The following is a 16548-nucleotide window of genomic DNA, read 5'->3' on the forward strand; positions in this document are numbered from 1 at the left end:
AAATGGAGCATTATTTTATTGAGTATCGTAAAAATTTGTCAAGAAACTAACCTTATAAATGAAAAAGGTGAGCATGCATCTATTTCGATATAAGAATAGTTTAGAAAAGTGTGTTTAATGTATTGTGCGAGTCTGTGTCAAAGTGGATTTTGTTTACTAATATATCATTATATGCTATGGGAAAATAAATATACCAGCCTAATTTTTTACTAATTGGAACTTTTAAGTAGGAAAAAATACTACTAAAATCGGTAAAGTATTGAAGAGGATTTCTCGAGGTAAGAAATTTGGGCTTGGCAGGTAAACTTGTACTTTAACACCCTCCCCCATTCTTTGTGAAATCAGTGGTAGACTAATAGGTCAATAGACACTTTTTTACAGATATGCTTGGGCTTCATTTTTGCACGGTGTTAAGCTTACGATATAGAAGGAAATAGAATAGCTTACCTTGCCAAACTCTTTAGGCCAAAAATAAGAATTGATTTGTTTGATGTACTCCGACCGACCCATCAAATTTGCTCCTACCCGATCATTTTTTTTCTTCAGCAATTTGAAATTTCATTTTGGGGGGAGGGGGTCCCTTAAAAGATAGAAAATTCTCCTTATTTTGAATGAAAATATTAGAAATTTTCCTGACGTACGTTCCAAAAAAAAAAGAGAAGAAAAACCTACCTACCGACCCACCTTGAAAAATGTGGGTCGGAGTACATCAAACAAAAATATTTTTAATGATGGCCTTATGCTGAATTTTATCAGGTTGCAAAATATCTATGATGAAAACAATATTTTGTGGAGACCTCTTTTAAATGCACATTTTGTCAAATTGTAGGGTTGGGGAAGGGGGGGGGGGTTGGTGTTGTTGTTACAGCCATATTTGATGTTTATTTCTGTCCAAGTTGCAGTACATGCAACGAATCGCGGGAATTTTAGAAGTAATCTGTTAAAAAAATCAAAAGCACGATGAAATCATGTGATGATATAAATAAATCAGGCACGTTGCATCGTTTTTAAGGGGGAGGGAGGGGCAGCCGGAGAAGACGTTGGCTTCACAATTGTCTGAAAACTTTCATCTAGCAAAATTTGAAAAGAAATCAAAGCTCTGAATTCTAAATGTTTGGGGTAAGGGGGCAACGGTTGATCCTTTATTTTGATTCCTCGGTTAATTCAGTTACTTTTCTATGCACTACAATTCACTACTTCAAATTTAAAAAGGTCAGGAACTAGTCTATAGATCGAACGTTAAAAATGGCCAACTTTGCCTGTAATAATAGCGGCCGGAAAAAGTAACACTGCCGAAAAAAGGTATGGGGTTAGTCCCCACCTCCACCCCCTAATGCAGGTCGTACTGTGCAATGTTTTAAAGTTGATATGCATGAAAATTTATTTTCATTATATCAAATCACATGTGAAAAAAAACCCAACCCAGATTTCAACAGAAAGATTGCATTAGATACCGATTGCATTAGATACCGATTCCATTAGATACCGATTGCATTAGATACCGATTCCATTAGATACCGATTGCATTAGATACCGATTCGATATACATGTACATGTAAATAACACTATTAACACTTAACACTACATGTATATAGTATTTTATCATACCGGTAGAAGGCCAATCTCTAAAGCTTACAAAAAGCGTGAAACGATTACATGAATCGAAAGAGGTATGAGATGGACCAGGAATTCACACATTTTAGAGAAACTATTGCCACCAAAAAATATATTAAAGGGGGGGGGGGGGGTAGTAATAGAGGGCGAAGCCCTCTCATGGCCCGGAGGGCCGTGAGAGCGGAGCTCTCCCTATAGGTAACACGTATATACATGTTTAAAAGGAAAATATAGGAAAATAATGAAAAATTAAACCATACCTATGGAACTTGAAAAGTTTGGTACCAATGGCGTCGATTCGAATATTAGCGCGTGGACATGTATTCCTCCATTTTGAGTCTCGTCTACCCTAGTTCACGTCGTTCTGAGATGTTACACATAAAATCCGTAAAAGCATGTAAATCTTATTTTCTTAATCATATATAATCACTCCACGATTAACGCCATTTTTTTTTTTTTGTTGTTGTGGTTCAAACGCTTTGTTTGTAAATTTGCTAAATAACGACGCTGAATATGACGTCACAATGTACTGTTTACATCAATTGCGTTATATTTCCCGCGTTCAATATAGAGGTGGATCAAATGTCCAAAAATTAGGATGCTTTGATACAGCCTCGTCCGCGTGCTAACTTCGGGTTGTTTTTGTCCTGTTTTGGATATAGATACTAATGTCAAAACTTTTTTGCTTCGCCCTCAAACACGGTCACGCCGTAAAACATATTAGAGGGCGAAGCCCTCTCACGACCCGAAGGGCCGTGAGAGCGGAGCTCTCCCTATAGGTAACACGTATATACATGTTTAAAAGGAAAATAATGAAAAATTAAACCATACCTATGGAACTTGAAAAGTTTGGTACCAATGGCGTCGATTCGAATATTAGCGCGTGGACAGGTATTCCTCCATTTTGAATCTCGTCTACCCTAGTTCACGTCGTTCTGAGATGTTACATAAAATCCGTAAAAGCATGTAAACCTTATTTTCTTAATCATATATAATCACTCCACGATTAATCCCATGCTTTTTGTTGTGGTTCAAACGCTATGTTTGTAAATTTGCGAAATAACGACGCTGAATATGACGTCACAATGTATTGTTTACATCGATTGCGTTATATTTCCCGCGTTCAATATATAGGCGGATCAAATGTCCAAAAGGATGCTTTGATACAGCTCTGTCCTCGTGCTAACTTCGGGTTATTTTTGTCCTGTGTTGGATATAGATGCTAATGCCAACACTTTTTTGCTTCGCCCTCAAACACGGTCACGCCGTAAAACATATTATCTATACTTCAGGTGCCTGTGAAGATATCTTGATCCCGATATTTAGTTGAGGCGAAGTATATCGATTGGTCGGACAATCGTATTTTTGTATCGATCGATCGGACAATCGTGAACTCATTCTCTACCCAGAGTTCCGTGCGCTATTCGCAAAGTGTGCGTAACGAGCCCTCTGGTGAGAGAATGTCGTGAATTGTGTAACCATTCTCTATCCAGAGTTCCGTGCGCTCCTCGCACTACAATCGGAACTCCTCGAATGTCTCACGCACTCGACATAGATCTATGTCGAGTGCGCGAAACATTCAAGGAGTTCCGATTGCCTCGCACTACATGTGTCAATCGGAACTCCTCGAATGCATCGCGCCCTCGACATAGATCTATGTCGAGTACACGAGACATTCGATGTAATACGATGGCATCCATGAGAGAATTTGATGCATTGTAATCTATGACGTATGTAACGTAGTGCAGTAGGCTGTGACGTCATAGTTAGCAATGCATCAAATTTTCTCATGGTTGCCATTGTATTACATCCGAGATCTAAGTCGAGTGCGCGAGACATTCGAGGAGTTTCGATTGCTAGCTTTGCGTTAATCTGGTTCCCCGCTGATTGGTGCTACACACAAACAACGGGTAAGCGGTAATGTGGTTAGCCCAAATGAGCCGATTTCATTGGTCAGTTGATTTTTATGTCTCATTAGAGATATTCCGATTGGTAGAGTAGTTGTAGTCTAGTTATGACGTCAAAGTCTACTGCGCTACGTTACGAAGTTTCGCGCTGCATTGGCCTATTTCACTGTATTCATAACGTAGTGTAGTCGACCGTGACGTCAAAGTTAGCGTTGTTGTTGTTTTGAAAGGAACTATCGTTATACGCGTGGAATAACGATACAGCCCGAATCCTGGCCGTCAAAAATTGGCGCTTACCTGTTGTGCCCGTAGAGAAGCGAGGTCAACAGGGTACCAGTTTAGCTTTGCGTAACGCGCCCTCTGGTGAGGGAATGTGTAACCTGCTAACGGTATCAGGAGAAGTCGTACCCAGGAGAACTCGTACGAAGCAATTTGGGTACAAAGTCGTATCCATCAATATCTGGGACAGGTACGATTTCTCCTGGACAAAAAACTTTGTCATTTTATGAAATGGAAATCTGGATACGATTTCTCCAGGAGAAAAACTTTGTCATTTCTGTCATAAAAATCTGGGTACCAGTTCTCGAGGAGGAAAAAACCCTGTCATTTTAGAATATAGATATCTGGGTACGAGTTCTCCTTTAGAAAAAACAAAACAAAAACAAAATCTTAGTAATAAATTGAAATCTGGGTACGGGATCTCCTGGGGGGAAAACTTTATTAAATGGATTCTCCTGGAGAAAAACTATGTCTTTTTCTGTCATAAATCTGGGTCATTCTCTCACCTTCACATACCCGCGAGGAGCGCACGGAACTCTGGGTAGAGAATGGAATCTGGATAGGAGTTTTCCCGGAGAAAAACTATCATTTAACAAATAGATTTTCCTGGAGAAAAACTTTAAAATTTCTCTTGGGGAGAAAAAAACCCAACTTTGTCATTTCATCAAATGGAAATATGGGTAAGAGTTCTGGAGAAAAACTTTTTCACTGTATAGTAATCGAAATTTTGATACGAGTTTATCTCATTAAGAATTGTACAATTTTAGGTATTGAAATCTGGATACGATCTCTCCTTGAAAAAATCGAGGATTTCATATATCATGTACATAATTAACTATGCACATGACTTTCAGTTGAATAGATAGAATATACAATGATCATACTTGGGTTTTTTTCTTTCTTTTGAATTGCTGTTTGGCATGTGACGATAATTACTATAATTATTGCAATCAAACACTAATTTGAAACCCGGCTCCGACATAGTATATTTATATCGTACCTCTATTTTCCGGTACGTGCAAGTCGAGAACTCGTATCCAGATTTATATGATAAAATGCCAAGGTTTTTCAACAGGAGAACTCTTATCTAGATAAAATTTCCATTTTATAAATTAACGATTTTTTTTTCTCCAGGAGAACTCGTACCCAGATTTTTAGGACAGAAATGACCAAGTTTTTCTCCAGGAGAACTCGTACCCAGATTTATCCAATGAAATGGCAAAGTTTTTTCTCCTGGAGAACTCGTACCCAGATTTTTATAATAAAATTGACAAAGTTTTTCTCTAGGAAAACTCGTACCCACATTTCTATTCGGTAAAATGACAATTTTTTTTCCCTCAGGAGAACTCGTACCCAGATATTGATGGGTACGACTTCTCTTGGAGAACTCGTACCCGGACGCGTACGACTTCTGCAGGGAAACTACTCGTACCCAAATTTCTGAGTACGAGTTCTCCTGGGTATGAGTTCTCCAGAAGTCCTGTTGACTTGGGTATTGCGAATTAAGTTAAAATCTTATATGACTGCAGTATTGAGCTAGCAATAAACAGTTACCTCATATAATTGGCTATTCTTTTCACTTAGTTCGTTCATCTCGATTTCTCTTTACATGCCTTTGCTTTGTAATTTTCACGTGGAATTCATTGGAACACTTTAAAAAATTTTAGTTCTTACATTCCCCAAAATCTTTCCGGCCCATAAATTTGGGGCTTGCACCAATGTTTCTTTGTTTGCTTTTTTTTTTTTATTTACAACAGTAGCTCGAACTTATACTGCAGCGATACATGTACTTGTATACAGTACACACCTTACACTGGTTAATCTAGACGGGGTGTCAGGGTTTGCAAGCACCCCCCCCCCCCCCGGTTGAAATATTTTACAAAAAGGATCATTTTATGCATATGTAGGTTCTACAACCTCCGTTTTGAGATAAAACGTTATCTTGTATTGAATATTTCTTTTCAGAGTCGCCACTTTACTGCGCTCGCCGTATATATAGGTAGTGCCGTCAAAATGTGTGTACTGTTACGTAAACAATGAATTGCGTCAAATTCGTTACGTTTGACGTCATTTCTCAAGTTAAAGAAGAGGTTCAAAAAATATTTATAGATTATAATCGGCAAAAGATTATTGGATGTCAGGTAAGATGCTAGATAATTCTTTAAAAAGTTTCATTATATGAATTAAATTAACTCAATTTCAAACATTTTGAGAGTAAACGTATGCCAATATTTCTTTCAAATCTAAAAATCATCATTGATCTTCTATTGAAAAAAAAAATCCCTTTCGAACAAAATTTTTTTAGTTCGGACTCGGAGCTCACTATTTGAAACATTGAATTACAATAAAGGAATAAATGTCTAGTCAACTATGGTTTATTGAAATCAAACACATGGTTTTATTATCATTTTATTGCATTAAATGCTTTTACGATAAATGTAGATCTATAGACATTTATTCCTTATTTGATGAAATTTTAATTTCCTTAATGAGTAAATCTTATTACTGTGCGATATCATTTATTGTACAATTTAACTTGTTTCTTATAGATACATGTACACCTATTTACTATGTACATGTTCCGTGTTTAAACAAGTGCATGTGACTTGCAAAACATGTCTGTTGGGTAAATTTTGCACCAATGTTTCCCGTTTTTTATAGTTATTTTTTTTAAAATTAGATCTACATGTAGGCTAGATTGATCTAAATATTGGAGAATATCAACATGTAGACCTAAGTATTTTCCAAAAACGTATTACGAAAATCACTGACGTAATGATTCATGTCAGTCTGATTAAAACCACCCCCTCCTCCTCACACTTGAGTGTGAGGAGGGGTGTGGTTTTAACCAGACTGGATTCATGTCGTCTAAATAGCACCACGCCAAATATTCCTGCGCACCCTTGGCCCTCCTTCCGCAGAGAATTAGGAGTTATACAGCACTCCGCGAACTAATTTTACGTAAATTACTTACTAACCCTAACCCTAACCCATTATTTGAGGAATCACTTTGCAATCAATGATGCTATAAAAACATATATTAGGCCAAAAACATTGAAAAATTTGTAGCAGCTCTCATAGATTTAGCAAATGGAAATTAGTCTTTGATGTTATGAAATCCGACTATTCCATAGCCTATGTATTTCGTGACATAATGGTCACGGAGTTTTGGTCTATTAATATAATATATGTCGTCATCTATAAAACAAAATGAAGAATGAATCAATGATGCGATATTTCTGTAGAAGCTATCCCCAAGCTCGTGCGTGTCATTTATAAAAACAGTGAAGTATGATTTTGTTGTCGTTAGGAATATATTGATTGCAAACATTGAAGGAAAATTAAATGACACGCATACAAGTTATAGAATGACGTCACATTAAACAAGATGACGTTTTAGATATAATTATTGCTTCTAGAAATCGGTGGTGAATAAAGTGACTTGAAACATAATCAATTACACGGAAAAACGGCAACGAAAGTCAACAAAAATTGAAAATTCAAACGAGTAAGTAACATATTTAACAGTAGCAAATTGACACATAACTTATATATCAACATTTGAATAATTTTCTCAGGAACAAATATAGGCCTATACCAAAATAATTTCAGTCAAAAACTTTCCAACAGCCAAAAAACGGTGTCAGTGTTCTTTGCTTCTTGCTTCTATCGCATGTAGAACTACCATTTTAGTATAGATTTGTTACTGAGAAAATTATTCAAATGTTGATATGTAAATTATGTGACAATTCCTTCATCGATCAAAAGGTGTTACTTTCTCGTTTGAATTCCCCCTTGTGTTGACTTCCGTTGCCGTTTTTCCGTGTCATTGAGCATGTCAAAGTCACGTGATTTGCTACCGAGCGGTGCTACCGTTAAAGCGAGTCACACTGATGAACATTAAATTTCATTTTGCATTAAATTTAATGCAAAGTGAAATAAGGCGCATTGAAATAAAAAGAAATACGACTTAAGCCTATGAATAAACTAGAAACTTCTTACTAGTAATTAGTATTAAATCTTCCGTTGCACTCAGGTACACATCTTCCTGTCTGTAGGAAAATCATTCAATATATTTCAGAGAAAATGCCTTGACAAAATGAAATTTCAATGGTAAATTGATATCTATAAAAACTTTTATTGTGAACGAGTACTTCCGGTGATGTTTTACCCATAAATCTCAGCGTCTCCATTTTGACTATTCCACGTCTCTATCTAAAAGAGGTCTACACAAACAACGAAAGTGGATAAGATTCCAAAATTTGAAGTGGCCATTTTCCACGCATGCGCAGGCGTACAACAAAAGAAACCAATTTTAAACTTCGTTTGAATATTGTTACACATATCATTACAAGTGTCTGATTTATATGCAAAGTATAATTGGGGGGGGGGGGGTATTTATTTAATTTTCCGTCACTTCCCGTGGTAATATCAAAATCCATTTACCCTCAAATCTCAGGGAAAGTAACAAGCACAATGGTATTTATGTATTTATCATTTCTAAAAATCAAATGATTTTGATTAAGGAAGTTAGCCTCAAAGCTTTTGAGCACAACTGCGCAGGATCTTTATGGTGATTACCGGTATGTGTCTATTTTATGTAATGATTGATTTGTGTTGTTTATGTTGTGTTGACACCAAAAGACAAATCAAGCTTAATTGAATAAATCTTGTGTCAATTTTCAGTACAAAAGGTCATGTTGAGAACACCGTAGCCCAATGTTGATTTCTTAATAATAATTCTCCTTTAATGTAGAAAACAAAAATACACTTCCACAAAAATTGCGAACCTCTTTAAATGTTTCATAGATGATATACCTTCTCATTACATTATAATTCATTTCTTCCTATGACGATCGGAAGTGACTGACGAAAATGACAGATCCATATCAGAAGTCTGCAAACTATACTCTATCAGCCTTACAAGTTTCATAACTCAATCTTATAGTTTCTGAGAAATAGCAAAAAGAATAAAACACATAATTTACATGCATGTACACACACGCTCTAAACCAAATTTAAACCCCATTTTTGGTATGTTATACATAATTCATAGCAAACGTCTGAATAATGTGATAAACAAAGATTTTTTTTTTTTAAACTCATTTTTTGTCACTTCCAGTGACGACCGGAAATGATATTCAAATTGGTTTCTCCCATCAGCCTGACTAAAGCCAGCCCTACTAATTCACTTCGTTGTAGGAATGAATTAGATGGGACTTGGTTTAGTCAGACTGTTTCTGCCATCATCCAAATGGACTCTGCACTGTCTATAATCCCTGAAAATTTCACCTTACATCTCTCTCTGGAGTTCTCGACTAAAAGGGGGAGACAAGAAAATAAAACCCAGAAAGTGGTGTTGCTACCGACCGGAAGTGAATTTTGAAAAGAATAATTGACTTATCTTTTGTGATAGATAGTGTCATCAACATAAATGAAAATTTATCAAACACTTCATTTATACGCGAGATATACGGGGACAAAGAAAGACCAATATTACGAAGTTTTTCTCTAAAATCTGGAAGTTGATGTTTTAACTTCCAGTAAGTCTAACATTTTCTGAAGTCTTCTATGTGACCATTGATCTATAATCTCATTCCGTTTCAAGTCTCTAGCTTTATTCATCCCTAAGAAAAACGTAATTAAAGTTTATTTCTCTCAACACATATCTCGAGACGGGAAGTGATTTTCATTAAAATACCCTGCACTCACCTACAAGGCTACAACTATATAATGTCAACAACTGATTCAAAAACCTCAATCTGTTATACACATTCAACACAAAAACAAAAAGTCTAAATGAGAAGAATATGAAAATTGTCAATATTTAACCACTTAAAAGAGGGTGTTGCACCGAAGCGGGAATTTTCCCTAACCAGAGCTCCGTGCCAGCACTCGTGACGTACACATGTAGAACTGACCTTCATTCATATTTATACTCATTGCGTATTTGCCATTTAAATACCTGAAGGATTCCCCAGTACTAGGGACAAACCTAATACATTTTATGTGTCAATACATTATACATGTAGTCTAAACATAATTTTTGAAATCGTGAAAATTAAATTGTCTTCTTTTTTTCTGAATATCAGATACAATGTATACGATTACATGTTACGAGTGTATCAAATATTTTTAAAATATTCTATACTATTACATTCCAAAAGCTCTTATACTCGTGTGTATTATTTTCTACAACCAACAATTAGCAACTGTACATGACTCTGGCCACAAAACAAAATATGGGAAGTTTTAATACGCATTGATAAAGTTCAACGTTATTCGAATTACATACACCTGTAAAAATTGATTCAACATAGCAATTTGCTACTGGAATACAAATACACTCAAACTGTTTAAGGGTTATTTATCTTGTAATTGGCCTTAAAAGTTTTTCTTCCAAAGCTTTGCAAAGTATACAACAGTTTTTCGTAAAAGGCACCACTAACATGCAAGTTCTCGTTAGCAGCCTTGACTATTAAAACACAAGTATTGCATGCTGTATTCGGCGTGTTTGTTGAGAGTCCTATTCACAACCTAAACAGTGTCCAGGTTGGAAGCTTATTTCAAACTCGACACACACAGACACGGTAATAAACAGATATTTTACATGAAACATTTATGAAAACTAGAAGCGTGTTTCAATTGAGAAAAAAATATCTAGATGGAAAACGTATATGAAAAAAAAAAATGTGTTCGTGAGGGAGTCGAACCTGTTCGTTTTAAAAATAGTGTATTAGAGTCGACGACCTTATCCACTGAACCACACAGTAGACCATACATTACTATGGAAAATTAATGTACTGGTGAAGTTGAAAATAATACCAGTGAAGTTTCAATTTTTTTAAATTTCCAAAAAAATTGCCCTCGTGAAACAAAATTTCAAAGCGACAGTTTTTAGAAGAAAACTCGAAGAACATGTTCATGCTGAATTTATTTTGTTTCACGGAGGCAGTTTTTCTAAAATTCGGGGATACCCCTCCATTTCAACGCTAAAAATCATATAAATTTCTTATTGCTTGATTTAAACTCGAAATATTTGGCTAATTTTGTCAATACATGTCTTTTAAACTTATTTTCAAAAATTATTGAATCAAGACATACCTTCCAATTGGTTTTATCATATATTTGAATAACTTAAATTTTTCAATCTTCCATACAACACCTTTAGGGAAATTTACATGAGACTAACATGTAGCCATGTCTTAATTATTGCTAATCTATTATTCCTGCAAGTGTCTGTCTTTACTCATTTCTGAAAAAAATGAGATCTGTCAACACCAATCTCACGACCGAAAGTAAATTTTACAAAAATTTCAGACGTTACTCTAGACACCTACAGCTGCATAGTGTCTACCACACATGTGCATGTATGTAAAATTCAAGTCAAACACTTGATTCATAAGCGAGATTTATGCAATAAAAACGAGAAAAAGAAAAGTTTGTTTTAGATAACCGGAATTTGAAGTTTCCGGTGGGGTTAACTTTCTTTGACACTTAAAAAAGTGGTATATAGGTTTCGATTTAAAAGAGAAAGTTTGAAAATTTTGATTTATTTTATCACTTCCTGCGACGACCGGAAGTGACGGCCGACATTCTTCACCCCGTTCGTACACCTACTACTCGAGGTCCATTAACCACAAAAAAATTGGTGTGTAAATCTGCTAACGTTTCTGAGAAAACTTGTGGACAAAATCTCTTTTTTGAAACAGAATATCGACCATGTTTGCCGACCGGAAATGAATTTTGGAAAAAAAAGAACAATAGAAAAAAAAACCTCTAGACAATTTTATTTTCTATCATACCTTATAATTTCATGAATAATCCATCCAACTATATCCGAGAAATCCTGATAGCAAAAGAGAGAGGGGGATGATAAACCGTAGAATCACTTTAAAAAATGAAGAGAAATAATTCAACTATGAATTATTCCCGTGATTCGCCACTGTGAAAAGGCTCGAACTCACAACCTCCCGGTTACGAAGCGAACGCTGCATCACTGGCTATCGCGACCGATATTGAATACTTTAAATATCTTATTGAAAATAGATGCTAACGCAAACTACATATAACAACACAACTTTATGAAAAAGGGGATGATTGAAAACAGTTTTCTTAATTAATGTACATGAAAAGGTGTGAAGATAACGTACAGTGATCAATCTCATAACTCCTATAAAGAATACAAAGTTAAGAGTTGGGCAAACACGGACCCCTGGATGTACCAGAGGTGGGATCAGGTACCTAGGATGAGTAAGCATCCCCTGTCGACCGGTCACACCCACCATGAGCCCTATACTAAATCTTGATCAGGTAAACGGAGTGATCCGTAGTCAAATTCAGTGTGTAAAAACAATAAACACGAAATTGTCAGTGTAAATACGTTTGTAGACTTAGTGAAGATTTGGTACTAACTTTTTTTGTATAATTTCTACATCTTTTACTATCTTTAGCAATCTTATGTAAAATCTTTGATAAAACCAGAACGCCGAAAATAACTCAACCGGTCACATTCGTTATAAAATCTTGAAAATGAAACCGCTTGAGGCATTTTCAGCGTTCTGATTTTTCTTTTTCAAACTATTACTTGTGTGGATATTTACTTATGTATATATGTAACATAACTAATGACACGAACAATTGGTATAAGTGATACATTTTAATGAATACGGTTTTGTTTTGTTTTGAAAAGTAGATATGGAAGCCTGTGCAGGGAAATCTGATCTGGATCCCGGCCAAGCAGACGACAAAACCGGCAGACTTTTTCATAAACCGGCGATCAAAGAGGAACAAGTTATGATGAAATGTTCGACAGGAGAGATACTTAAAATTAACACACCAGAGAAAATGAAAAAGGCATCTGTGGTATTGGAAAAGTTGGCAATGGGAGATACATTTCGTGGCATTCGTACAGATTATGAAAAAACGGGCATTAAATCGTCCATTAATAGCCTTCAGCCCGATAAATCTTTTTCATATTCAATTGAATATAAAGTAAAACATAACAGTAGCGCGTCAAACCAATATTTCAAACCCAAATCCAGCAATATAAAGACCTCAAGTAATCAGAAAAAGCCAGCCAAGAGTACATCTCCAGGACAAAGGGCCACCTCTGGTCATGTAAACGTATTATCACGTGATTCACCAAAAGATAGCAAATTCCGTTACATTCATTCAAATAAGAATATCTATAAGAACTTGAAACCTACCCCAGGTCTGAACTTGACTTCGATGACCATTAAACACGAAGATAATGCTAGAATTAGGGGTTCCACATCAAGGGACAAATATGATAGTAGTCTGTCACTAGAAAATCATTCTTCTGATGATAAAACAAAAAGGTTGCCTGCATCAGATATATTGTGTTCCCTCCAACTTTCATCTGCTAGTGATGTTAAAAAATTCCCCCATTTACAAACTTCCACGAAGACCAGTCCTCCGAAAGTAAAGACGACATCAACGCAAGCCAATCTGCCTGTGTTAAGACACTCTGACATGAAACCAAGAACAGAAACACAAAAACAAAATCAGGCTTTCATGACATTTATTGAACATAAAGCTGATTCAGAGGAAGTGATGGCGTCCGCACTTAGAGAAGCCAGAGCTCGTTTTACTTCCAAACTAAAAAATATCGCAACCGAACCTTACGATAATCTACCTGTAGATCAAGATACAGAACAAGTCCAGAGATGTAAAGTTGTTCCCAGTATTCTTTCTCATGTCAAACACAGACCCCCAACTGTCCGAGAACTACTCAACAGGAAAGACGAGCTGGTCATAAATGATCAAAGACATGGTGATATATCCATGACAAAGGATGCTGTGAATACAAATATCAAAGCAAAAAGACCCACAAAATCAACTCTTCCTCGCCGAAATATTTCTAGAAAAAGAGATTCTGTTTCGTTTATGGTATATGGAAAATCTTCGGAAGGAAATCAGTTAAAGGACGAATTAGGCGAAGAATTACCAAACAAGTGCGAGAAATCCCTCACAAAGAGATATAAGAATACACGCTATACAATACCATTTCAAAAGCCGTCAATTGTTGTTCCAAAAGATTACCATACTTTCGTAAGAGCAGTGAGATCAAAATTAGAACCGACTATAACTGTAACAGGTCTTCCAGGACTGACGGAGAACACAAGCAAATTACTGAGACGAAGATACAAGAAAACAGGAAAGGTAACGACTGTGCCCATTGGGACTAAAACCACCGAGTCACAAATTCGACTCTGTCCTCGTATTCACACCATGAAGAAAACACAGGGTCTTTTGAATATAAACAGCATTCAAGCTCCGCATAGTCCAACTTGCAAATCTTTCGAAAAGAAGGCACAGTCGCGTGTATCACAATCTTTATCACCGAACAAAAATGTTACAACTTGCCTTGAAAAATCCCCAGAATTCATTTTGAAAGGACACAGTTCAGCGATATCACAGTTTTATGCTATTCCCACATCGAAAAGAGACTGTGAATCTATTGCAGAACAAAAACATTTGGATACCGCCATGGCAATGTCAAATTATGACGCCATAGACGACCCCACCATCGATATAGACATGTCGTCTTTCTGCCGAGTACCTAATAACTCGCCAGTTAGACTAACTCCAGTCCTCCCGGAGAGACAATGCACCGGATGTTTTTATTGTGAATATGAACAAATAATGAAAAGTATCGATAACAACTGCCTCATAGAAGTTCCACAGAAGATGTCGGATCATGCTTACACAAAAACACCCTCGACGACTTTTGAAAAAACTGGTAATTTCGATGAAGAATCCGGTAATTCAGGTATAAATGTGAATTCAAATGACACACTAATAACAACACATTCTGCAGAAACAAAATTACATACAGAAAAAATAGAAAATAATGTGCCATTTTATGCCTTTCAGTTTGGTGACAAAATTTTACTCATGCCATGTTCAGCGCAAAATCTTAAACTTCAAATTTCAACAAAGAGGGAGGAGAAAATGAACCTCGGTCATTTGAAATTCAGTGGCGGCGTTCATAAGAAAAAGCGTCAGAGAAAAACTACTTTTCCAAAAAAGAACAACTTTAGAAATATGTGCAAAGATCAGATGAAATTTTCTAAGGTTCTTGACTTGCATCCATCGAAAGAGAAATCGAAAAGTGCAACCGGTATTGAACTTGTTGTTGATGTAATGCAGGAAAATGTGAATGGCAGAAATCCTGAATTACGGCTGTATGCACCAGTCATTCTGATAGAACGTAGCATTGATGGCATATTCACTCATATTTCTAAAGTCGCGTGTCTCATGATAAAGAATGGTTCAGACGCAGAGTTAAAACGATGGAATGACTTTGAGGATTACCCAGTACGATTGAAAACGGACAATATATCAGGGGCCATTAATGAAATTGAGATCGACACTTGTATTCAAGGTCTGTACAAAGTCATGAAAACAGGACAGAAGTCCATGTCTACATGTGTTTCTAAAACCATTGCTATTTTATCCACCGTGCTACCGAACGTAACCACCATATTGAACGACTCCATGTTTTTGGCTATTGGGCCCACCATCAGCTATTACGACATCGAGCAACCGGCCAATATTCAGAAACATAGAAATATGCAGTATTTGCTGACCACCGTGGAAAGCGTCGTTAGACAACCTGTACAGGAATCGGTTGTGAGTGACAGAAGTTACAGACCAAAGTGTCACTCTCCCAGCTGGTATCGCGCACCCAGGTTTGACGCCTTCACGCGCCTCTATTACAGACAGAGGAAATTCTCTACCACAGGGGATAAACCAACTGACATCGTCTTCACGAGTCTTTAAGAAGTGAACAGTGTAACTATATTTATTATTAAACTATGTGATAGGAGAATTGTTTGTGAATATGATTTATTTACAATGATGTCAAATGCAAAAATGTAAGGAAAATATAAAATAATAGCTCCACAATCTTTCCTGTGTATGATTTACAGGAACACGCTAATCCATTTAGTTTTCAGGGTGATGTTTTAAACAATTCGGAGGAAATACATGTAATACAAAGACCCACGATTTTTTCTTTTTAAGGGACCGACCCTTGTTATCTGAACTCTGAACTATAAACATGGGATTGGGAACAATACAGTTAGACAAGGTGGGGGGGGGGGGTAAACATAGGAGTTTGATATCAACAGTGAAAGCTTGTATAAGTTCACAAAATATCTAATCTCCAATGGTACAATTTTATGATTACCGAAACCCCAATGACACAATCTTTCAGATACCAAATAAATACGACTACCTAAACCCCAATGATACATTATGATTGATTGTATATTGTTTAACGTCCCATTCGAGAATTTTTCATTCATACGAAGACGTCACTTTGCCGACGAAGGGCTGCAAAATTTATGCCTATGCTCGACGCTTATGGCCTGTAAGCTAGGGAGGGATCTTCATCGTACCACACCTGCTGTGACACGGGACTTCGGTTTTTACGGTCTCATTCGAAGAACCGCCCCATTTAGTCGCCTCATACGACAAGCAAAGGGTACTGAAGACCAATTCTAAGCCGGATCTCCTCGGGTCCCAATGATCCAATAGTATGACTACTTAAACCCCAATGGTAAATCTTGCGACTATACTTAAACCCGAATGGCACAATCCTACGACTATACCTAGGTAAACCCCAATGATACAATCTTACGACTACACCTAAACTCCAATGATACAATCTTACGACTATACGGTATATGGGGTTGGGTTTTTGACAGGATAGAATTGG

The 16548-nt window shown here is 36.5% G+C and overlaps 1 protein-coding gene across 1 annotated transcript; it reads left to right on the forward strand.

The window, feature by feature from the left end:
* The first annotated feature begins 12519 nt into the window (after window positions 1-12519).
* Window positions 12520-15625, forward strand: LOC125647459 (uncharacterized). The gene has a single exon (XM_048874131.2). It carries the CDS (start codon window positions 12597-12599, stop codon window positions 15606-15608), a length of 3012 nt encoding a protein of 1003 aa, XP_048730088.2. The 5' UTR covers window positions 12520-12596; the 3' UTR covers window positions 15609-15625.
* The last annotated feature ends 923 nt before the right edge of the window (window positions 15626-16548 follow it).

This window comes from Ostrea edulis, chromosome 6 (assembly GCF_947568905.1).
Source record: "Ostrea edulis chromosome 6, xbOstEdul1.1, whole genome shotgun sequence".
Lineage (NCBI taxonomy): Eukaryota > Metazoa > Mollusca > Bivalvia > Ostreida > Ostreidae > Ostrea > Ostrea edulis.

Excerpts from the sequence above, each read along its gene's own strand:
- LOC125647459 (XM_048874131.2), top strand. The coding sequence starts at position 12,597 with ATGATGAAATGTTCGACAGGAGAGATACTTAAAATTAACACACCAGAG.